The 25,288-nt window shown below is 41.7% G+C and overlaps 2 protein-coding genes across 3 annotated transcripts in view; one reads left to right on the top strand and one right to left on the bottom strand.

Moving 5' to 3' along the window:
- The first annotated feature begins 234 nt into the window (after window positions 1-234).
- On the top strand, window positions 235-2,082 carry tnfb (tumor necrosis factor b (TNF superfamily, member 2)). The gene is made up of 4 exons (XM_073485403.1): window positions 235-556; window positions 656-710; window positions 799-858; window positions 1,153-2,082. Exons 1-4 carry the CDS (start codon window positions 368-370, stop codon window positions 1,608-1,610), a joined length of 762 nt encoding a protein of 253 aa, XP_073341504.1. The 5' UTR covers window positions 235-367; the 3' UTR covers window positions 1,611-2,082.
- A 4,984-nt stretch (window positions 2,083-7,066) lies between these two features.
- The window catches only part of gabbr1a (gamma-aminobutyric acid (GABA) B receptor, 1a), an 80,740-nt gene continuing 62,518 nt past the window's right edge, over window positions 7,067-25,288 (bottom strand). For both annotated transcript variants that reach the window (XM_073485739.1, XM_073485741.1), the window contains 8 exons: window positions 21,556-21,688; window positions 17,870-17,986; window positions 16,346-16,456; window positions 14,431-14,524; window positions 13,091-13,218; window positions 10,847-10,975; window positions 9,953-10,096; window positions 7,067-7,345 (listed from right to left, as the gene is read on the bottom strand). In XM_073485739.1, coding sequence (XP_073341840.1) covers window positions 7,067-7,345; window positions 9,953-10,096; window positions 10,847-10,975; window positions 13,091-13,218; window positions 14,431-14,524; window positions 16,346-16,456; window positions 17,870-17,986; window positions 21,556-21,688 — 1,135 coding nt within the window. The remainder of the gene's footprint in view (window positions 7,346-9,952; window positions 10,097-10,846; window positions 10,976-13,090; window positions 13,219-14,430; window positions 14,525-16,345; window positions 16,457-17,869; window positions 17,987-21,555; window positions 21,689-25,288) is intronic.

The following is a 25,288-nucleotide window of genomic DNA, read 5'->3' as shown; positions in this document are numbered from 1 at the left end:
CCATCCTGAAACCGCGACTCCCGTTGGGTTCCGTGCTCTGGTGAAACTCCGCTAAAAATTCTGTGACTTCTCTTTCCCTCTCGTTTGGGCTCTGTTCTCTCCGTGGCCCAGGCTGCTCTGCCGCTGCCTCCTGCACTGTCTCCGCTTACAGAGTGACATCACTGGAGTTTCCCTTCTGCAGAAGCAGCTGCCACAGCATAAATACTACAAGCTCCCTGGCAGAAGTTCACTCCGGCACAATAGCAACACAAAGAGAGAAGTATTACCACAGCACTGGAAGATACACTACAGCATCCAGCCAAGTGTCCAGTTCGTAGACATTTCTAAACAGCAAGCAGTAAAGACAAAGAGCAGATTTGAGCACAGTATGGTGGCATACACAACAGCTCCAGGTGACGTGGAGACGGGTCCTGAGAAGAGGACGGTAGTCTTGATAGAAAAGAAGTCATCTACAGGGTGGATGTGGAAGTTGTCTGTGACCCTTCTTGTTGCGGCACTTTGTTTCGGAGGCGTCCTGCTGTTTGCTTGGTACTGGAATGGGAAGCCACAAACTCTGGTAAGGATCAGAAATCTTTTAAGAAACCCTGTATTTTTCTGGCAACAGAAAGTTCTGTGTTTATATCTCTAATCTTTTTCTTCTTCTCTCTCCTTACAGATACAATCAGGCCAAACAGAAGCACTAACCAAGACGGACACTGCTGAGAAAACAGGTGATTATATGCATGGGTGCTTTGTGAGATATATTTGAGTCTTTGTGGATTATTCGAGACAAGCTCACATTTGTCTTCCTCTCCTCAGATCCCCACTCCACGCTGAGGCGCATCAGCAGCAAAGCCAAGGCAGCCATCCATTTAGAAGGTGAGTCATAGCTTACCTTGATTTGGTGCTAAGCAAACACTGGGCTCATCCATCGGCTCTCAAAGGAACCTTTCAGACTCGTTCTTCCACTTGTGTGATATTTGCTGCTTGTGTTAGTCAGAAGCTCTATAAGGAAGTTGTTGCATAAGTTATTCATTAGCTTCAGGCAATCTTTCATTCCACTTTCCAAATAATACACCTGTTAAGTATTCACTCCTGTGTTTATCACCCTGTGGAGAGAAGAATCGAGGCATTTCATGGCTGTAACAGCGCTTCTTCTCGTTCTTTTTCCAGGTAGCTATGATGAAGACGAGGGTTCGAAAGACCAGGTGGAGTGGAAGAGCGGTCAAGGCCAGGCGTTCGCTCAGGGCGGCTTCCGACTGGTGGACAACAAGATCGTCATCCCACAGACCGGCCTGTACTTCGTCTACAGCCAGGCGTCCTTCAGAGTCTCCTGCAGCGATGGCGAAGAGGAGGGAGCAGGAGGACACCACACACCTCTCAGCCACAGGATCTCGCGCTCCTCAGAGTCCATGGGCAGCGATGTGTCTCTGATGAGCGCTGTGAGGTCGGCGTGCCAGAACACTGCTCAGGACGACAGCTACAGCGACGGACGGGGCTGGTACAACACCATCTATCTGGGCGCAGTGTTTCAGCTGAACAGAGGTGACAGACTGTGGACGGAAACCAACCAGTTGTCAGAGCTGGAGACAGAAGAGGGCAAGACTTTCTTCGGTGTGTTTGCACTTTAAAATGACTCTGATACTGACAGTGAGGACACAAAGCTCTGCACAGTGCCAAATGTTTGGGCTTTACTGAAAGATTTTTAAAAAAATGTGTATTATTCATCTTCATGGTGATGTAGAAATGTTGAAATCTCAATGGAGATAACGCTTGTGGCTGAACAGGCGCTGCTGATTTTTTTAAATCCTATAAACTGTAACAGTTTGAAACATTATTTCTATTTTAGGCACTTTTTCTACATTATTTATGATGACCTGAGATTGTAGTAGGCCAGACTCTCTCTGCTGTATCAGGTGACGACACAGCTCTTCACTGGAGAGTTTAGGTTCAAGGATTATCTACAGAATTGTTATCATGTACCAGTACAGCCTGTATGTATTTATTTGTATTTATTTATATTTAAATTGTCGGGATAAGGTGTTAAAGATTATATTTATATGTGCACATAAACTTAATTAAAATGCCAAAAAAAACCAACAACATTTTGTGTCACTACAAGGGATGGACTCATTTCATAGCTGAGATACCAAATAGAAATTTACAGCTGAGTTGGCAAACCGCTCCGGCCAGCCAGGGCAGTAACTCTCTCTCTTTCACACATACACACACACTCTCTCTCTCTCTCTGCAGTGGGCTCCGTCTATTATTTGGCAAAAGTTGCTCTGAAATTCCTCCACAGCCAGCAAATACTTCCTTTGTTAGATCAGACAAGACGAGGGGAATTTCCTACTTTTTTGTGTCTTGCTGAGTGCTGTGTCAGGTGGAGGCCCACAGAAGCCTCAGCCCAGAGCGGGTTTTCCCCAGTGACTACCCTCCCACCCCCCCTACACACACACACACTCACATGCACACACACCCTCTCTCCCACACACTCTCCACCCTCCATCCTCCTCCACACCACCAACCCCTTCCCTCTATTACCACATACCTCATCTTCAGTCAGCTGAAAAGAGACATGACATTGGACGGAGTGTGTGTGTCTGTGTGTGTGTGTGTGTGTGTGTGTGTGTGTGAGACTGCAGTGTGCGGGCAATTGCGTTCAGTGTGTGTGTGTTCGGGACCGGAGCGCAGCTGGTTTTGTCACATTGTCATCATCTAAAAACACAAATTATACAAATATCGGATGCACTTGGGAGTAATTTGTCTCCTTTAGTTTCTTTTTATCTACAAACTTCCACTTATTGTCTCAGTAATGAGGTTCCCACTGGCCTTCGCAGCTGCTCATTGTGATGAAAACCACTTCCCACTTTTGCTTAATGATCTCTGCTTCTGGGTTTATTTGCTCTTTGACTCCCGCAGGCCAATCTAGAGGAAAACATCAAGTCTCACTGACAATTATCCTCGACGTGACATAGTTAATTGCTCATAAGGTCATGGTGAGTTGGAAAAGCAATAAATAACTGGTGACATCTAGTGGATGATGCAAACATGCTTGGCTGTGTTATCAACAGGATATTGTGACTCAAGATTAGGGAGCGGCTTGACAAAGTTTCTCAAAACAGAAAATTCAGAAAATTAGGCATGGTCTTCTGTTATCTTATAACAAACTAGAGTGGCGCTCAGGAGGGAGCGTACCTCCGCTGAGGCCTCACAGTCCCATTTAATTCAATCAAGCCTCACCTGATATCAAACTAGCTCTGTTTCACTCTAAATTTTAATCAACCCATGACTGCTTGAACATAATTTAAGATCACCAGATCTGTAACAGACAACCGCTTCAACAACAAAACAGTGCAGATGCAATCATAATCTCTGTTGTGTTGTGGAAGAAGCCTTTTAACCATTTTAGATCACATCCACGGTCAGGTTGAAAAGGAAAACAATAATCTATTCCTCATTGTCCTGTAAAACAAAATGTCACGTGCGCTTACGTAAGCTGGAACCAACCAGTTTTAACCAATAATATATAAATATAAATATTTAGTCATGCAGCCAGAGGCGGATATTTCATTTCACTGTTGGGGGGGGTGGGGTGGGGAATAAACAGAAACATTTCTCAGGCGCAATTCCTGAAGGGGACAGCAAAGGAGCCGCCAAAAGTACTGTTATTTTAAATGTATGAAGAGGAAACACTGATTTCTAGGCATAAACTATATTGTATAATGAAAGATAAATAACTTCAGGGTTGTACCAGTAAGTAAAAAGACGTGGCTGTTAATACACAAGATTCAACCGTTCAGCCCAGAAATGTCTTAATAGGGACAGCAGCGTTTCAACATGTGTAAGCGTGACACAACTGGATATTTTTGAGGAGACCTCGGGACACTTTCTCGCCGTGTCTGTAGCGTCAAAAACAGGCAGCAATTTCAAGCCAAAACACTGTGTTTTCCCAACTCAAACAAAGTGGTTTGTGTGCTTAAACATAACCCTCTGTGACACGAGAAAAATACAGCTTTCTTGTAACTTTTGCAAAGCAGCTACTTACTATGATCAGCCAGCACCACCACCACACCCCCACAGACCGCTGCACAAGACACATGTCCTGAGCACCCAGGTGTGTGAAGTGGAGGTTGATTGGCAGTGGACCAAACCACTTTGAGGCACATGGAGGGGGGAACCAATCTTTAAAAACTTAAAAAGGCATTGTTTTGCGTCCTTAATTAGCACAACTGTTTTCAATATATATTATTGTATGATTTAAAATGATATGTTTTCACTGATATATGTCATTGAGGGGTAAAAATCTGCTTTTCCTAGAAAAAGGAGATCCAGACCCCCCTGTCCCCCCAGTGATTTCCGCCTATGCATGATAGAGGTTCTATAAGCTGATTTGCAGGAACCAAACTTGGCAAGAGAACCACCTTGGTGCTGTATTCTGTGGTCAGATTGGCAGCCGTTGGTCTCAGATGCTGGCATATGTGGCAGTGTTTACTAAGCTCTCATATCACTTAATTAGCTGTGTGCACTAGGAGCTCCCAGTGACTCGGTCAGTTAGCTCGCATCTATCAAAGCAGTGTCGGGGAGACATGGTTTGCACATGGGGAGGCCGGCCCTGGCATTAAAATGGATAAATCCCTGCAAAAGAAAAGCTAACAGCTGTTGCTAGCTTGGAGGTTGTTGTTGTAGTTTCACGTAGCGATGGGGATTTTGAAACACTGTAGGGCTACACACAGATAGCACAGACTAGCTAGCATCTAGCTGCATGGCGAGGGGCGTAACTCAACGCCCATCAATATCCTTGAGCAATCCTTCCTTTCGTGACACATGAATATGTGGAAGCAAATAAAACTCTGCTTCAGTTTCATGGGAAGAAAGTGAGAAATAATTCCTGTATCCGCAACACAAGTTAATGGTGTCTGTCCTGGGCCGAGACCCATCCTCCATCCAAGTTTTGTGGAAATCCATATAATAGTTTTTCTGTAATCCTGCTGACAAACCAACCAACAAACAAACAGGTGAAAACACAACCTCCTTGGTGGAAGTAATACGATGTAATGTGACCCGGGCTGAAAAATCCACTAGAATTTCAGGTATTTACGTTTTCAGTCATGCTGAACACTAGTGTTTTAGGAATCAACCCTGTAATCCCCTATTGTTTATACCACCTGTATTCCCACTGATGCGAAAAGGTTTCACTGAAACACAAACTTACCCGATGAAAAAACAATTATTTTATTTACGGTACCCATATATCTGCATACACATACTCTGAAATATATTAACATTTAAGATCTTAGATATAGTGAATACAAATATCCCCAAATCCATGTATATTGTCATATATGTGCAAGATAATAGAACATTTCCTAAATTATTTTCTGCATTCATATGTTACACTATCTGATCCAGGTACTGTACAGTTAATAAATATGGCCTATTTCATTCATTTATATCCTTCTCCGTACCCTGAGCTAAAATGTATTAGAATAAACAGCAACATAAAGTGGGATAACCATAGTTTGTTCAGTTTAAAGTGCACACTGAAATATATATATATATTTAGAAATATTTGACAAAGTATTGTTTTACCTGTTGATAAAGTTGTTCAGGTATCATTGCTTATAAAATCTGGAAATAGCTCATGAATGAAATAGTACATCCAGATTAACTGCTGCTGAGTAAATACAGTATGTCACTTTAAATTACGTATATCCCTCTTTGAGTCATTTACAACTTATCCAAAGGCAAAAATGGGAAATAAAATTACAAAAAAGAGCATCCATCCAGATTGTCTGTTATGGGAAAACATAAAAAAAACATCCTTTAAAATAAAAAAGGCTTACGAGAATGACATGTAACATATTCGCATGTATAAAATCTTGAGGAAAAAACTGTGCTTTCTTTGAACGTCCACAGAAATAGCCATCCTAGAAGCCCCGCATCTCACCGCACCGCTGCTGTAGAAATATAAATTTGATTTCATTTTTCAGGAGGCAGAAAGTTAAATCTATTCTTCTGGCAAGTTTTGGATTCAAACATCCCGAACTGTTTCTACAAAATGTGAGAATCAGCTGCAGACTTTTTGTCTGCTTTCTCTGCGAAATACTTTAGATGCAGGATGAGGGATTCATTTGATGGCTACTACTGTACTATACTGCTAGATAGATACAACACAAATCTCAAAAAATACATTGTAAAACATTTCAAATGGCAAAACTATCAAAATCGTCCCCATACACCAGCAAGCTTCGATCATTTTCTCCTTTAACATGGGTCTAATATTCATACATCAGCAAAGGACCGGACTTTTAAGATGCAGTGTTGTACTTAAATACATAGTCCTGACAACAGACATCCAAACATGCCAAACTCCTTGGTCCTTCTACATTATGGCTATTTAATAATGCACATGATCACTTTTCAGTGAAGCCAGTTTTTCACTCAGTCGAGCTCAGCTGCTCCTCGGAGGAAACAACGGAAGAAACTGTACATTGCTCTGTCCCTTTTGTAAAATTTTCAGTTTTCACGACTCTCCTGAAAAGTAAACAAATAACTGAACAACAACAACTCCATGACAAAACAGATCAGATATTACAGAACAATATAAATCACTACTGTAAGTGCTAGTCAACAAACCGGAGAGACAAAAGGTGGAGACGATATAGCAAAGACACAAACACAAACATTTCCTTTTTGAGACCCTCGAGTGTCTCCACAACAGAACGAGATAACGAATGAGGGAGAGGAAATGACTAAGAGATCTAGCGACCTTAGAGAAGATCTCGAGTGCTGCTCGTCTGAGATGTGCTTGTCGCCGCGTCGTTGCTGGGTTGAACACAGTGAGATCAAAACTGTGAGGACGGGTGTTACCTGCGTGACTCTCCCCGGAGCTGCCAAGTGTAAAACACTCCTGTCTGTGTACTTGTTTGTGCTTTCACGCCGTATTTTTTTAAAACAGTGTCACAACACCGCTGTGCTCGTCGCAGATACAAGTGAAAGTCACAGTGTCTCGTTGTGTTTTGTGTCCCCCGTGTGCATTGTGCGACTGCCCCCTCCCTTTCCCCCTCCCCCCTCCGTGCCTCGCCTATTTGTACAGCAGTGGGATCTGGCTGTTGTGACAGTGGTTGCGGCTCATCTTGCTGTCGGCAGGGTAGAGGTTGGAGGAGTTGGAGAAGGAAGGCGGGAGGGAGTGATTGTCCGTGGTGGGGTAGCCGGGTGGGGGAAGCAGAGACTTGGGATCCGGCTGTGATGACGGCGGTGGGGCGTTGTGGTTCTGGTTCTGGCCTGTGGAGGGCCGGCGGCGGTTGCGTAGAGCCTGTCGCTCAGCCAACTGGTTGCGGAGCGCCGACACCCTCTCTTCTTTCTGCAGACACGACGAGAGGAGAAGTTATTGTATAGCTGTCATGTCTAAATTAAAACAATTTCAGTGCAACACTCGTGTTAACGAGTGTTAACCCCCTTTTACTTATTAGCAGTTATTAACAGCAGAAATTGACAATTAGACAGTTGTCAATTAGTCATTCAGGAGAAAATTAACTGGCAACTGTTTTGATTGTCAGCTATCTGGATGAGAAGATTTTCTGCTATTTCCTGGCAAATATCACAGTGAACGAAATATATTTGGGATTTGGACTGTTGGTCAGCGATACAAGACATTTAAAGACGTCGCTTAAAGGTTGCATATTGTAGAAAGGGAGATTTCTGAAGGTCTCGGTGCTGTATAAATACTGTGAAACTATCAAAATGGGTCAAAGCACTGAGAAATGCAGACAGCCTGTATTCAGAAACTCTTCCTTAAACGAGCCGTCAGGACGTATTGTAAGGTTGTGATGTCATACAGTCACTGCCCTCAGCCGTGCTGTGGTTGCAAAAACACCGACAGAGCTTATACTGTCCCTGCTCAGGCATGTATGAGCTGACCAATAAAATCAGACTGGGCTTATTGAGTGGGGGGGTCCTTAAAGAGACAGGCACTAAAACAGAGCTTGAATAGAGGTGCTGCAGCAATGGGCAGTATGAGAAGAATAATGTGTGTTTTGAACATTAAAGGATATTAACATTGACTAGTAGACACCCAAAATTAAAGTATGAACCTGATTATGAGCATTATATGGGACATTTAAGGCTCTGCGATACTATGATCAGCACTTTTCACAATTATTCGACATTTTGTAGACTAACTAATCATAGAAAGCGTAATTGATAATGAAAATAATTGTTCTAATAAGAAGAATATAGGACACATCAATGTTTTTTCACACACTGTATTGTAGTTGTAAGCTGATATAAGTGTTTATTGTGTATTTGTCTACAACTGTTACTCCTCCTGTGAGACTACTGTATAAATAGATAACAGGTATAAAAAGTCTTTCATCTCTTTATCAGTGAAACTCCGGGACAGAAGGAGGGTGTGAAATGTGCTGCATGTACTGCATTAATGTCTGCACCTGTCTCAATTAGAGCTGCAATCATTAGTCTTTAATCGATCAGTCAGTCAAAAGCAAATTAGTTTTTAACTATTTTGATTAGTTCAAGTTAGATCAAATAATTGTTTGTTGCAGCCCTTACTTAAATGTGGCCTACTTATCTGTTGTATGCCTCTTGTCTGTTATTTACTGTATATATTTAGCAGCCTTGATGTCCAACACACACTTTTTGCTCGGCACAAATAAAGTAATCTTGAATCTTGATAATAAATGACAACATAGTACGACAACAATAGCTGCTCTAATATAAAATGTCTTGATAGGAGAAGCTATAATAAAATACTGTTTATTCATAAACATGAAGCTACGTCTCTGTAGTGTGTACCCTTTATCAAATGTTTATATTGTGCTTAGAAATGATAATGCGTGTTGAAGTATAGTGTTACCAAACTTATATAATAATGTGTGTTCCAACTTCACAGTGTCTAAAAAGTTTTTAAAAAATCATGACCAGTAACTCTGTTTTCACACTGAAATAATCTGTTTGAGTCTGAAGTTTTCCTGCCTCTGCAACCCCTCACGCCACTCTGCTTTCACACTGCTGTTTCAATGTTTGAGTGGAAACTCGAGCACAACTGAGGCAGAACTATCCTAACAAGCTGCAAAGAAGTAAAAAGAAAAAAAAAAGCAAGCGTCCCTCTTCCTCTTCCCTCCTAGGAAGAAAACATTGCATGGCATCCCTTTCATACGCGACCAATCTGGTAATGAGTAGATGCCAGTCTGTAAACGATGGCACATCCACTGACTTCCTGCCGAGGATAACAGCTGCATGAAGTCATTCACCGATTTGGAGCAGAAGGATCTTCTTTAGCACAAATAAGCATGGGCGAAAGTGAACCCCCCTGATCAACAGCTATGAATCAATGCCCAGAACGGCTGGAGCTCCGGTCTCCTTTATGTTTAGATTAGTCAGCGGGAGAACAATAAACTCTTCTAATATTTTAAAGTGTATTAACTTTGCACGTACCTCACATAAGTTACGTAATATATCAAGCTAATCTTGCACGGAAAATACAATATTCTGATCCCTTTCTTCCATTTTCTTTCCATTGACTTTGTGATATGATGAATGATGAATAAAAGAGGGATGCGTCATGACCCTTTTCCATATCTGTCAGTGTGAAATGAGGTTAAAATATCAAAGGAAACCTGCGGGATAACATTCAATTAATAAAGGAATAATTGCAATGTTGTGTGTTATTTTTATCCTCTATTTTCTCATATTATGCGGCATTAACTGTTGCGAAGTATATACAATTGAATCGCACTCAGAAAAGCAGCAAGAACACCCTGCATGTTCACTAAATAATAAATGCATAAAATTACATTAATATGTATTACCAATATGTACATGAAGATATGTATTATACAACTTCTGCCTCCAGGATGAACTAAAATGTTAACTAATACGGAAGTGTATTATGTTTAGTAATGATACTAATGTGTCTGTGTGTGTTTAATGTAACGTATGTAATGTTGTCCACCTCCTGGATGATCTTTTGCAGCTCCCTGTTCTCCCTCTCCAGCTGCCTGGATTTCTCCTCGTCGTTGTTGTTGGTGGACGAGCCGGTCTTCAGAGTGTCCTGCTGCTCCGACTGCCACTCGCCGCGGGTGATCAGGCGCCGCATCTGGACCAGAAAGTCAATAAAGAATAAAATCAGGCCTGAGAGTGCAACGTGCTGCATGAATAATGCATCTATTGAGAACATATTTTTAATATTTGCAGCCCTGTAAGCCAAATCTCTCACACTTGTCTGGAGGCTTAAAAATGATCACTGCATGGAGTCATTTTTAAGGGGCTGATACTTTCATTTCTTTTCTTATTCCGGTGACATCTTAGTGCTCACTGCTGTGCCGTTTCTGCAGTGTGCTCCCAGAAATAGCCAGACAATCAAACAATGGTGACAATATTGTGATGTTTTCTGTCTGAGTTTCAGTTGATGAAGTTAGAGCTTCTGTAGGTGGCACTCTTTCCTGTCTGCAGCAGTGCTCGTGTGCACTACCCAGCTCTGTTTAGTCCAAACAAATTATAATAGCTGCTGCCAGACATGTAAATGTCTCCCTTTATTTGTGCCAGAGGATTTTTTTTTTCTCTAACACCAACTGTTTACAGCAGCTACACATCTAAAAGCTCATTATATTAAAGCAACTTTCTGTATAGAAACTTCAAAGATTGTTACCGTGAGGGACGGATTTGCAAACTTATCAAAGATTTGATCATTTAGGTAGTCTGCTTATAGCTGAACAATATGCCTTTCAGTTTTCATGCGCCACACAGTACAAGCTGGACTGTCTTCTTAAAGACACAGAGACATTTGACCTTTACTGCGTTACAAGTGTACTTTTCAGTGTGTGCGGTGTGTAACGAGTCAGAGCACCTTGGGTACAAATAGCACCACCAGGGTGATGTAGGCAGAAAAGACGATTGCCAGAGAGGCAAAGGCAAAGGAAGCATCCTGCTGCGAAGACAGGATCATAGTCACCGGAGCAGTGATCAGGCACAACACCTGCAGGAAGAGAGAGACCCAAAAAGAGAGAGAAAGAGAGAGGATGGGACATGGGAAGAGGAAAAGTGAGGTTTAAAATAAAGAGAAAGACGGAGGCAGAGGGTGGGGGAGTGGAGGAGGAGAGGAGGTGGAGTGTGAGAGCGAGAGCATGAGAGGGGAGGAAAATCACATCCATAAAAGCATTAGGCATCTGTTTATCATTCCGGGGAGGGCTCCCATGTGAAAACAGCATTAAAAAGTCATGACTGAAGTGGCAACAGCGCGCTGACAATCACCACATTGTCATATCATCAGGGCCTGCAGCTCCCAGCTTAGCAAAGAGGAAGGAGGTCCCTTTACAGACACCATTAACTATTAACACCATCATAAAACTGAGATGTGTATATCATAACATAAAATAATCACATTAGACTTGTCTCACATTATGGACCCATGTGATGAAATGAGCGTGCAAGCCGCATTTAATGCTCTCATAAATAACCATGAATGATGATCAATGATAAATCCTCTCCGTGACGGAGGAGGCGAGATCAATCCATTTACTAATTACATATCCACAAAGTATAAGCTGATAAATGTTTGGATGCTCATTAAGATGCTTCCTCTTTTATTCATTAGCGGCGATGCAGGCGAGGACAAGAACTTCTGGCAAGATGGCTGTTAAAGACTAAAAGAAGGGGAAAAAATGTTCCCTGCTTTCCATCCAAACAGAAAACGTGAAGTGACAGAAGCCACTTTTCACAGACATTTTACATCAATTACAAAGTTACCCCGTGTCAAGAATATAAGGAAATGCCATCGACTATTTGTCTAAAGTGGCTGAAGTGAACATAATGGCAGCTATTTTCATGTAAAGTGCATCCTAGGTGCTTCCGTTTGAGATGATTCACTTGCTATCAACAGTGGCTGACAAATGTTTATGGCTGACGGCAGCGTTTACCACTGTACTTTAGTGCCTAAATGGGTACATTTTAAACCCATTCCTGCCACAGGGCAAGGTAACAGCTCCACACAAAGTACTTTGTTTGCTATCTCCACGCACACATTTCTTCCCATATTTATGCTCAACACTAAAGTACAGAGCACTCACGCAGGTAAGCTTGAGTTGCGTGAGATTGCAGCACAATAAAAGTTTGCGATGCACCCTTTCGTATTTTATAGATTTTTATTTAACATTTATTTCACCAGGAAGTCCCAGTGAGAAGTTTTCATTTTTTAAAGAGAGCTGAGATACGACGTATCATTGCACCACAGGCACCATAAGCATCAAATTTATGATTCGTACAAAACAGCGGCTTCTGTTTGCAGTTTACTGATTTGGACAGAAATGCATCAAGGGATGTGCATTTTAGAGAATGATATCTCGGGACGCACTTGTAGAAAAGCTTGAATATTTTATATAGAAGCCTGTTTCTGTGTCGCGTAACACTGCAAACGAGCATTATACCAACATGTGCTTTTCAGTATATTATACTAGATCATCAATTTATGATGTGTGGCACATCCCAAAGAGAAATGTAAGAGGTAAAGACATAATTCATATTCTGTTGCACCCACAATGGACTTTTGTTGCATGGTTTTTTAATGATTGACGCAAAATAGTTCATCTACAAATAATATCATTATCACACAGGATGTATTTCAATGTGATCTTCTGTCACGCTTTGCCAGTTTTCAACTCAAATAAAGAAAATACACCACAGAGGTATTAAGGGAGCTTCAAGTTATGACCAAGAACTCCATTAACTTTTATAAAATGCAAAGAGTATCCCCTTGAGAATGCAGCTTTATGCCTTTGCAGCTGAAATGTCTTGACACGCTGGTCAGCTGCCTGGTTTGCTCTGAAATGAGCAGAAAAGTGGCTTCTGGAAGCCAGAAATCTCTACACCAGGCAAATTAATCACTGAGGCACTGGCACTGATTAACCCTCCAACAGATATACTACACCCATTTTGTGCTATGGAGCAATAAAAAATCGTTCTTATTGCCACTTGAATGTTACTCAGCGCGCTATACTGGTGAAAGGTCTTTGCAGAAAAAGCGAAATGGCAGAAAGCAGACAGCAGAACCCAGAAGCAGGAGTTCAGGCATGACCGTTTCTTTTTTTGGACTCACAGCAACGTTGTAAATAGCCATCCCCACGGCTCGGTGGTCATTGATCTTTTCTGTGGAGACAGACTTGGTCTCGTAAGCCAGAAATATGCCCAGCAGCAGCAGCAGACCCTTGTAGCCATAGACCACGCCTACAAGAAGAGGGAAACAGTGAGAAAAGGCAGGTAAAACGAGTGAATGAGTGTACAGCCATGACAATGAATATTATATAATATGTGTGCGTAATGCACATGGTGCAGGAACTCAAGTAATGCAGAGACTGTTTAAAGAGTTGTATGGAAACAACGGACAATACTTCGTCTCCCTAAACAAAGCCCTGTATGCTAGGGATGATTTTATCTCAAGCCTACATTACCCTCTGCCAATAGTTAGAGGACAACAAAATCATCTTCACTGCCCGAATCCATTTTGTCTCGTATCGTGAATTCTCACAACAAATAGATACACGCAATGGACTTTTAATTGGATGACAGATTAAAAAACGCATACGTAAAAATTGACTTTAGTCCAAAGAAACATAATCTCTCACAAGTTCAACAAGTGTCACACTAAATCAGCGCAGTGCAACTTTAATTTAGCTTTTAAACCTATGAAACAAACCTGTCAAATTATGGGATCATGGCAATAGCTTAACATGGCTCCTGCTTGCTGCTGGCGTAGAGAGTAACAGCTCTATATATCCACCGAGGGAGTGAGCGAGTGTGTGCAGAGGTAGGAAATCAAAAATGCAGATACAATAGATGTTTGAATATGTTGAAAGGGAAACAGAGCCGGGCTGACTGACAGAGAAAAGAGAACATAACCGTGAAAGAGAGCAGGGAAGAAAAAGAGAATCTGTGACTGAGTAAGTTCGACACTTCTTCAGACTGTCCATTGTTTCTTTATACCGCCTGATATTAAAGCACCATCTTTTCTTCTCGGAGAAAGGAAATGCTATGGGGCAATGGCCCAGTTTGTGACCCACATTATTTGAATTTCAGCACCATTATACTTTCATAAGAGCTGCCACGCTAAGAAAGACAGCAGAGAGACGGACAGGGAGGGAGAGAGAGGGTCTGCGTGGGCCGACAAAAAGAGAAGCAAAGAGGGAAAAAAGAGAAGAGAGAGAGAAAAGAGGAATCAAACGTAAGGGGGCGGCGGGGGCTGAGGGAGGAGGCTGTGATATGAGACCTGTTTAATTCAGAGTGAGTGGCAGTGACGTGTGTGCATGTGCATATGTGTCTGCATATGTCCATGTGTGTGACAGAGACATTAAAACAGCACAGCAGGGCAAAGAGTGATAAAGAGCTAGATTGAGATATGAGAGAAGAAGAAGAAGAAGAAGAAGAAGAGAGGTCTGATACCGAGCCACGTGTTCATCTTCTCCGAGCTGCAGTGCTCCAACAAGGGCTGAATCAGGACATCCAAATCTTCTTTCGGGGCCTCCTTAGTGAACTTCTACTCACATGGCAGACGGATGAAGAGGGGAGAGGAATGGGGGGATGAAGAGATAGAGGGGAAAGAGAGAAAGGAGGGGGAGATAATAAGAAACGATGAGACAGCAGCACATTGGAGAAGGAGGCAAAAATGCACAGTAAGCAAAAGCCCCAGAGACTGCATGCTTGATCCCCTCGGGTACACAGGCCTTCCTGTAAGTCAGATATAGATGGCTGAATTAAAAGAGTATCAGATATCCAATAAATATGAAATATGGCTATTTAAAAATTCCATACAAGGTTCGACTGCAGTTAAAGCCAGTGCTGTTCAGATCGGGGCTGGCGATGATGTACGGCTCTCCTTCCAACGGAGATTTAACGTCCTTAATGAGGACGGTTTAGAGTACAGCTTAATGAGTGCAGTCTACATGCAAATCAGTTGCACTGTTTTGTGTCTTATCCAGCTTTTGATAGTGTTTAAACAGCAGAACAGCATCAAGTATACTACACACTCATGCACAGGGAAACATTTTAAGTCACTTTGGACAGATGCATCGAAGAAATGAAAGTAATGCAATGATGAGGTAATATTAAAGAGACCCTGGGGAGTTTTTGACCACTGGTGGCGCTGTGCAGTGGTCTGGTTTTTGTGTAACTAATGTTTTACCAGCACAGGCATGAGGATACAAACGCATATTGAAAGGCATGACGCATGTTAGTATTAGCATTAACATCAGCGGAGGTAACGTAAATAAACAATGCAATTTTCAGATCCTTATCAATATGTCATGTCAACTAAAGACCAGGTGAGGATCATCATCTGTTTCTGCAGTTCCCATCAGCCCTATGGAGCATTTTAGCATCTTTCAGCTAAGTGTTTTGCTTTTCAAGCCCGGTTCACTCTCACCGCTCTAACACTGTCTTTTTTTTTGTTTGCAGTTGTTTTCAGCTGAAAAAGCTCAAAAAATCAACTTTACATTACCTGCTCAGCACTACACAGCAGACAGATAATGTCAGCAACTAGCTGTGAACATAGCGGCGCATTTAGCAGCTCTCAGGATGACAAAAATATCTGGTTTTTGTTCTCTCTGAAGAGTGTTTTTTCATTTTCTGGAGGCATTTCTTCATCAGAAATCAAACAACACAGATATGTGTGATCAGTGTGTTTCTCAATGCATCTCCCATAGACTTCAATAAAGCCGTTTATTAGTTAATTAGTGACGTAATGACCCTTCCTTCTTTTTTAGGTTCCTTGGTGTTGAGCAGATTATGTACTACCATGGGTCTAAGGGATCTCTTCTTTTTGGAAACAATTGCACATGAAGGCCGATGAGAGCAGCTCTGTCAGACTCTGTAGTACATAGTTGGTTATTGTATATTCAGAATTGAGCGTGCGAGTCCCTTGCTTCAGCGTTAATATTGAAAATATTGATCAATGCAGGTTTAATGAAGTTAAATATAGAGGAGGAGAGGAGTTCATTCAACTTGTTTATTTAGCTGCTTGATGAATGTTGAATTTTGTTTGCAGAAAATGCCTCTAGGCACCTTTAACAGTGATTGTGGTAGTCACACTATAACCCAAACACTCACACATAGATAAATATAATTATTCAAGTCATAAATGTCACAGCTACACTGTTACACAGCCGTTCAGCGATGACATGATATTTATTCTTGTCTGAGGCTGTGCTCTTTGAGCGTAAGATGAATCAAAATGAGAGAACATTGCTACAAACGAGGCCCGGTGTCTCATTACTGCGTTATTGACTGATGACAGTGGCTGCACGTTCTGCGCCAATGGGCGATGACACACAAATTATCTCATCTGTCTTTCGTACTCTACCTCAACCGTAATGTGCAGAGGATCCACAATCTGCCAGATCATGAGTGACAGGAAGTCGATAGCCAGCAGCACTCCAACTGTTGCGTAGAGTTTCCATGGCTCCAAGTGTTGCTGTGTGAGTTTGAGCAAAGACACACACACACACAGACACACACAATAGTCATCAGTATCCAAGGGCATCACGAGCCAGTCCACAAACAAAGACAAACAACCAGGACGAATAATACGACAGGCGTCCTTGTGATTTCTGCATGACTGGGCGCGAATTGTCTTTCTGAATGTGTGTCTCCGAGCGTGTGTGTGTGTGTGTGTGTCCGTCTCCAAGTGTATTTTAGGAGCAGTGGGAGTTTGCTTGTGTGTGTGCATGTGTGTGTGTGTCTGCAGGCGACTCACAAAGAGCTGCTATATTTGTGCTGCCACCTGAAATCATCGTTTACACACACCGAGATGACACTGGCTTTGTGTGGACGGTTTCCGAAGCGGCTGATATCAACTTTATTGTTCTTAACTTGAGCCATAATGGAAGTAATACAGCCGTAACCGAAAAACAAGCAACCAAAATGAGCTCTCCCACTGTGCTCCCCCTCGCTCTCTTTTTCAACACATTTCTTTTTTTTTTTTTATTCGACCACGCTTACTCCCAGCACCTCCGACGTAGTAGCGGCCATTCAAGCGTGGAATAACTAAAACTGAAAAATATAATAAAGAAGAAAACGCATTACACAGTCCTGAGCGCCTCTTCACTTGAGTTGCATGAAATAAATGATTTGAAAAGCGCCTCATTCTCCCCTCGATTTGTGAAAGTTTCTTTAAATACTCACGCACAGCTCTCTGGCAAAATGCCCTTCTGTGGACATGAAGAGAGTTGAAAGTCATCCTGATTCGCTGTGCTTTGGCTCAAATAATAAAGCCCCCGAAGGTTGGATTTCTGCATAGAACTTTAATACTCATCCATATTCATAAATATTCCATAAATGGCTTAATCTCTTATTCTTCTGATTAGGTCTTAGAAATTCCCACTACACACGGCAGACTGGCAGTATCTAGCTGGCTCCAGGATACACTATCTTCAAGGGTAAGCACACACACCCTCACATATAAACACACACACACGCCCATGCTCACGCACACACCCGTATGCAAATAAAGCTGATGACGGGAGTATCGGGGGCCCGGTCCAAAACCTGCGTCTGCATGTTTCTGCGCATTAATGTTGTGTAGGTGCATGTGCTATGTGTGTGCATGTGTAAAGTACAGTATCTATGTCAGTGTGTGTCCAATACCCTTAACGCCACCGCCGCAGTGAATGATGCCAAGCTGGCCTCTTAGAAGCTTATGTTACTAGGAAGCCTGCAAAGTTTTTTAACTGAACTTTTTTATCAGCCAGCGCCACACATGCTGCGTGGCCTGGCCCCCCTCTCCCATCTTTTCTCTACTCTCCCGAGACAGCTGAGAGGCTTATCCCTTCCTCGCTCCCTCCCTCCCTCCCTACTTCCCTCCCTACCACTCTCCCTTCTTTCCTACCTTCTTCTTCTCCTTCTTTTCGTCCTTCTTAGTGAAGAGGGTGTGGACCCACCAGATCTTGGTGAACATGCTGCCGTACGCCAGGCTGAAGCCGAGGCCGAGGAGCCACAGGCGGAACTGGAGTTGGAGAGGAGAGGAGAAGAGGAGAAAAAAAGACAGGGGGTTGTAAAATCTCCATCATTTTTGTGGGTTTCGTGTTCTTATTTCCAGTCAGGCACCCCTTCGGACGGCCTGGGTCCTAATGTTTGTTAGGACATAGGGTCATATTCCTAACTATCAGCATGCTGCGGCCGAAGAACCCTGAAAAGGACATTTTAAAGAAATCATTCTCAATTTGTTAATCATTCAGTCAACATTATATGAACAACGTAAACTGTTCTCTGCGTCTGTGTCGACTCTCTGGACCGGAGTTTCTGCAGGTTTGGTTTCAGGAGTGGAGAATTAATTAAAAATATAATTATCCAAAACACTGAAGGTACCCCGTGCACGACCGCCTTTCTCTCCTGGATGCAGCTGCAATACTCCAGCCCACACGGTGATACAATCAGCACTGTTTTATAAACAACTAAACCTGTTTGCAACAAAGCACAAGTGACTCTGACAAAGCAACAAGCAAAACACGTAGCCCCGTGTTGTTTTAATATAAATGTTAATAATTGTGTAGTTACAAGTTACACTTTAAGTAGATCAATCTAGCATTTAAGAATACTGATGACATCGGTTGTTGTGTTTTCCATTATATTAGTAGTAAGAAAACTTCTTTGTCTCACCGCTGCTGTACTGCTGCATTAAAAAACATTTTACACTCATACTAAATTTGTATTTGCATCTTTACTACGAGGAGCTCTGTGCTTCACCGCTTTTCCACTTGATGTTTTATTGAAATGTTTTATAAAGAAAATATTTACTGTGAATAAAAATATAGATATCATGATATTCTTTTCTTTTCCAAAGAACATGTAGAGGAGGTGGGAGTGCTTGTTTCATGATAATGTCTGCATATTCCTTTCAGACCGCGTATACCCCCCCAAAAAAACACCAATCAGTTAGGGCAGTCTGTGAGGAGCCTGCGAGATTAAAGGAAAAAAGTCTGCAAAACACCCGCAGATCCTTAAGCTTATTGCTCTGAGTGCACAACTGAAGGTGACTCATGAAAATATCAAAATTTTATCAACACCTCTCTTTTCTCATCTGGACTGTGGCAGATGGACGTTTAGAGTTGAAAGGTTTTTCTGTAAGAAAATCACCTTGAAACTTTAAAAGTGAGTCAGACAGAAATACAATTTTGAAGTTTACCCGGTGGAAATTCAACCTGTGACTTTATCAGACTACAACAAACACAGAAAAACTAAATGTATATGCTAATTTCTTCTATTAAGCCGGAAAAATAGAAATTAGTGCGCATTCTCTCACTCAGTCAGATAGATAGATAGATAGATAGATAGATAGATAGATAGATAGATAGATAGATAGATAGATAGATAATAGAAGGTCAGAGGCAGAGTGCAGTAGAGAGGCAGAACAAAGAATGAGAGAGAATAAAACTGGACAGAAGCGACAGAAATGGAAATCTCCCTCTCGCCTCCGCAACAAAAAGGCTCAACATGGGTGACAGAGGAGCACTCCCACTCCTCATTAGTGCTGGTATCCTATCGTCTGTGCTATTCTGGCATCCAGCAAATCACGTCTGTACCACTGAGCACCAAAACACATTCAAATGCTTAATGAATTATGTCTGTGTTTAAACTTTTATCTATTCCATCCACCAAGAATGTGCGATCAAACTCTGAAAATCAAAATGATCAGAATGGTTTGCAGGTGTCTGCCTGCCACAGGACATCATAGGGCTTTAGTTTAAGTCCAGCAATACTGTTAATCAAACACAACAAGTCAATGTTGCTAAGAGCAAATACAGTAGGTGTACTTTCATGAACCGTTGACATAAATATCTAAGTTTTAACCTTCACTGACCTGCAGGTGGACCGCTCATTACACATTCATACCGTGCAGCCCAACATTGTTTAACCCCACAGAACCTTATTTTTAAATTCTAGTTGAGATCCTGAGTTATCAAATATGTCGGGCTGAATTTTGGGCTAATGTGTATAAAATGATGCACAAGACTTGGATAATATTTCAATTTCATGGAACGGTGCCACCATAAAAAAAATGCTACACGCATTTCACTCAGTGTAAACCTCAAATAGCATTAATCAAAAGCTGGAACAAGATGAAACACAATATGTATAGAATGTGACAATCACAGTCACTGTGGAATAAGTTGATGTTCCCAACCTTTAAAGGAACGGAAGAAAAATGAAATGGAAAAATTCAGTTCATTATTCGCCCCCATTCTGATGGAAAGTCAGATGAAGTTTCATAGTCAACTAAACATTTCAGGAGCTTCGCAGCAGCATTCAGAACTTCAAAGCTTCAGAACATTTGGGTCAGCCGCGACTAATCGTAATTTCAGTCGGACTTTAAGGGTTATTAACTGGAGGTAACAGGTTTACTGAAGGCCCTGAACGCACAGTAGGTCATTTCTGCCTCTACGGGTCTCAATTGAAACAATGAAAGCCAAAGATGTAGTTTGATGATGCCGTGCGATGACATCACTGCGATGAAAACCTGACCTGACTCCGGCAGAACTGTTCACGGAGAAGGTAATGTATTAAAGAAGACATATTATGCTTATTTTTTAAGGTTCATAATTTTATTTTGGGTTACTGCTAGAATAGGTTTACATGCTTTAATGCTCAGAAAACTCATCAGTTATCCCTCTCTGTCTGAAGTGCTCTGTTTTAGCTCCTGTCTCTTTAAGGCCCCCCCTCCCTCCTGAATACCCAGTCTCCTCTGATTGGTCAGCTCACACACGCCTGACCCAGCACAGCTAACAACAACAGAGCAGCTGTGCTAAATCAATTCTTACGTGCACAATTAGCCACTACGTACAAATAATGCAAATGTGTGACTCTGTGACATAGTGTGATGTCACAAAGTCACAGAATAAAAGGCGGGAGTACTGATGAGGCATTTCGGGAGCAGTGTTTTGGGAGAGAGGAGCTTCTGTTGGTACGGACTTGGACCTTTTTACTCTCAAGATATTTTGCATGAACAAGAACCTATACAAAACAAACAAACGAGCGTAACAGGTCTCCTTTAAAGTTTTAGTTATGTTATGTTCACTGACTTCCTTCCTCCAAATAAACGCATCATCTGATGTTTCTCCAGATGTTTTAACGGCATGTGCCCAAATTAAATGCACTGCTATCTAAAAAAAATATATAGATTTCTCTGGGTTTGAACATTGTTGGAAACATTCAGGATAACGCACACAGCTCAACTAAATATAACACAGGTCGTTTTTAGACAGTTTAATGCAGAAATGTTACATATTAGATTTTTCCACCTAATAGTTTTTCATTGAACCAAGGTCTGAATTAGAATTTTATTTTTTAACTACTACTTTCAACGGAGAGAAAAATAAATGTATAAAACGTCAAAAAAAAAAAAAAAAAAAAAGGAATTTAATTTTTGCTATAGTTTGTATTATATCACGTAACAAGCCTTTGGCTTTTTGTTTTAGCATCAAATCAGTGAGACCAAACATTCGCAGCCCAACTCATCCTGCCCTCTGGCTCCTCTCTGCCTCCCCCTCTCCCCTGTGTGTCTCTTTCTCCTCTTACCTGGCAGACGACGGGGAACTGTGATCTGTGGACGTGATGGCCATCAATCCCCAGTGGGAACACTGCAGCCAGAGCCATCATGCAGCCCACCGCTGTCATGTTGTTCAGGTACGGTTGAGAGTTCTGGATGTAGCTGCAACGGTGACAGAATCACAGAGGGACACACAGGGAGGCAAAAAACAAACACATTTAGAAAAACACTGGTAATTACTTATTTATACTTAAAAGGTACAATTTGTGAATTTGCAGGTAAGGAGGCGTTAATTGTGTTGGTGGTCCTGCTGTTAGCTGTTAGAAATGCCATCAATTGTTGTTAATTGCTCTCCCATTGTTTTTTAATTGAAATGTTATCATCTTTATGTCCTACTTCAGACAGGCTGGCCTGTTTTTAATTACTCTGAAATGCTGAACATTGCTCTGGCTATTCCACTTTAAATGTATAGTTTTTACCATAAAACTAACAAATGAGAAAAGGGACATTTATGTGTGGCAGAAGTGACAGAAAAACAGTTGGAATTCAATTTAGTGCAAGAGGAGCTGTTGCTTTATTTTGTGAGCTTGAGCCCGGCAGCAGGGGAATTTCTTCCTAATTAATTGTGAACTGGCACAGAAACAATGTGCTGATTTCTCTGGATAATCCTCTGATCACATCCCACAACAGTTTTTTATCATTTGGGTGACAAAACTAAGAGTCTGCAGCCTTCCTAATGCCTCTGTGGGTCTAAGAAGGAAATGAGCTAAATGCTAACATGCTGTTGTTCGGCAGGTATGAGCTGTCTCCTGAGTCCAGACTGCACACCAGTTCTAAAGCAGGTTTTTACATGGTCATGCTTGTAAAATGAGCACAGTAAGGAAAGGAGTAAACTTAAATCAGTATGAAAACTAAATGCGGTTGATTTATGAGTGTGTCACTGGTGGATACTCGTCTCCCACAATGCAATGCACAAAGGAAATGGAGGAGCTGCCTATAGCTGGAAAAAGTGAAAGTAAATTATGACGGTGACACAGCGCAGGAAGATCTTGGAAAACAACAAGAAAGTATTAAATCTTAAGAAAGGCACACTTATGACAACGATATCCAAAATCTAAGATGATTTATACTCTCATATCACAATATCGACATAATCTTGATATATTGCCCAGCCCCATTTTCTATCTAATTTTTAAATGCATCATAAACGAGAGCCAAGTCTCCTCCACTGTACTCGGGTGGCAGCAGCGATTTCAAAACCTGGACGGACAAACTACCTGTATGGCCAGATTCAATTAAAGCTGAGCTGTTCTTGTCAAATGACTGAACCGGTCCTTTAACACACTGGATATGCTGTGTCATTTAACCATGGCAGCAACAATTCAATGTGGGCGTTCTTAAGCTCCTTATACACTTTTCTCTGCCTACATGTTTGACATCAGATGAAAGTTTTGCATCTTGTCACTGCTCTCAAGCGTAGCTGCGCTCATCATGTACACTGTCCTGTTCGTGCAAGTAAAGACAGGAGCTTAAAGGATAATGAAGCAAAAAGTGATTACCATAAGAAGAAAAAATAAGCACAGTGATTTCTACCCGGTCAAGACAAAGTGTTTATGTAAATGCTACATTAGAGATAATCTCAGTGTTAAAATATTCTCAAAAAACTCCAAATTTAAGACTCGTGTGTTGAACATAATCTGCTCTGTACCACCCAGCACTGCGGCTTTCCTCTGCTCTGCAGCTCGGGCTCATCCTGCAGCTGTAGGTGTGTCTTTAATTCTTTCATCCCGTTGACCTGCCCTACTGTCGCCCTGAGGCCACACTGCTTATTTACTGTACAGCCTGCATACAAACACACAATCACACAGATACACACACACACAAATGCACACTGGCCCCTAGTCCAACCTTGCATACCTCAAAAAAACCTTTAATGCTGTTATATACCATGAATATATGATGTTCATTGTGCTGCAGGAGTTATTTTCTAATGGCAAGTGCTGCTTTCTTCCATTATTATGCACCATGCTTGTGGTCGCTTTGAATTATAGTTGATTGAGGCTATTATTAGAAGAAACCCCATCATCTTTTTCTCTTGTATGCGGATATTGTTGAATATTTTGAATGAAAGAAGTTGCATGATTTAAAATCACATTTTTATTGTTGATGTTTTAGATCACTGGAAGATATTCTGTGATCCTTTTGCCAATTGTTTCAGCAGTCGTTACAGACATATAATCACCATTTAAGGTTTTCTAAGTCCAATATTCACCTTCTCTTGGCTCCATTTTTGGTCCCCACCACCTCCCGAGGGAAATATCTCGATCTTTAGCTGCTAAATGCTCTACTACGTTCACCAGTTAACCAATAACTGTGTCCGTCTTCTGTTTGCTGCTGAGCAGGTCGTGTTCAGTGGGATCTTTTTAGAGCCTTTTCGCTGAAAACAGTTGCCTGCTGCAGAGGAAAACGCTGATACGACAGCAGTGAGAGTGAAACAAAACAGTAAAGTTGTGGGTCGGACAGCTCAACAACGAGCTGAACCTGTGTGGGCTCCATAAAGATTCAGGGGTTAATTCTCTACCGCTACGACTGACCCCTCTCACACTGTCGCGTTGTTTTGACATTTTCAATTTGAAACGCTGTTATAATAAAAACATTGTTTGTAGCTGTTTTAAAGGGGTGTCAGTGTTTCTAAAGTATTGCTCCTCTAGGACTGTGATTGCGTTTGACTTTTTCTTGTTTTTAAAATGAATCGGTTATGTATTTTTGTCGCCTAACGAGGCAGTTGGTGGCAAACTTGTTTTTGTAAAAACAGCTTACTGAATAAATTTGATTTGATTTGATCTGACTCATAGTGTTTTGGCTGCTGAGAGCAGCCCTCGGTGAAACTGTGTTTGAAATATAATCAAAGCTGGAAGAGGGCCTGACTGCCACACTGGAGCCAGCCAGAGATCCCCAAAGGAACAAACCTCACCCGCTTTTCCCGAAAAACTCAGGATAAGCTCGTGGATTTTTGGGACTTTAAATCACTTTGACCCCGGTCAGACATAAAAATACTGTTAAAAGACATCAGAGATATGCTGCGCCAAGTTCACAGACATGTATTAAGCTTAGAAATCCAAGATCAAAAGGCATTTTTTAGGGAAAGTCTATTTGCATTTGGTCCAGGGCTACGCTTAAGCTGCGACAATGAACCCAGCTGCTAGATTGAGAGAAGCCACGCCCAAATCACAAACTTTGTAGTCCCTAAACTCAAGAAGCGGCGGTGCCACTCAGTGTTTACATTAACCTCAAAAGAGGGAAGGATCTCTGTTGAGCATGTGAATATTTTTTTTTCCTCCCTCTCACGTCCTTCACATAATCACATTCACACTCGTGCAACCACAGTGAAAGATCGGCTCTGCTGGAGCAGCTGGAGGTTGTTACGGGAGGTAATTTCCATTCGCCTCTCGGAGCCATTGCAATTCCTCAAACAGGTGACCTTCATGTAACAAAACCATGTCTTTAACCTTTGACGCCCCATTTAATTCATCTGTCAATTCTCATTATTTTCAGGTTTTTAAAAAATCCCTTCAACCATGACCTTCCTCTTTCGGAGGACAACTTTATTTACAAAATTATCGGAGATATCGCTCATTACTGATGCCTCTTGGAAGGACAAACAGGAAGAGTGGAAAAGCGAAAAAACTCACTAAACTAAACTCACTCTAATCAAACAACTTAAAAAAACATGACACCTGAATGTTGCAGTATATAATGAAT

This window comes from Pagrus major, chromosome 17 (assembly GCF_040436345.1).
Source record: "Pagrus major chromosome 17, Pma_NU_1.0".
Classification (NCBI taxonomy): Eukaryota; Metazoa; Chordata; class Actinopteri; order Spariformes; family Sparidae; genus Pagrus; species Pagrus major.
The sequence above is the reverse complement of the archived record's forward strand: the minus strand, read 5'-3'. Positions and strand labels throughout refer to the sequence as shown.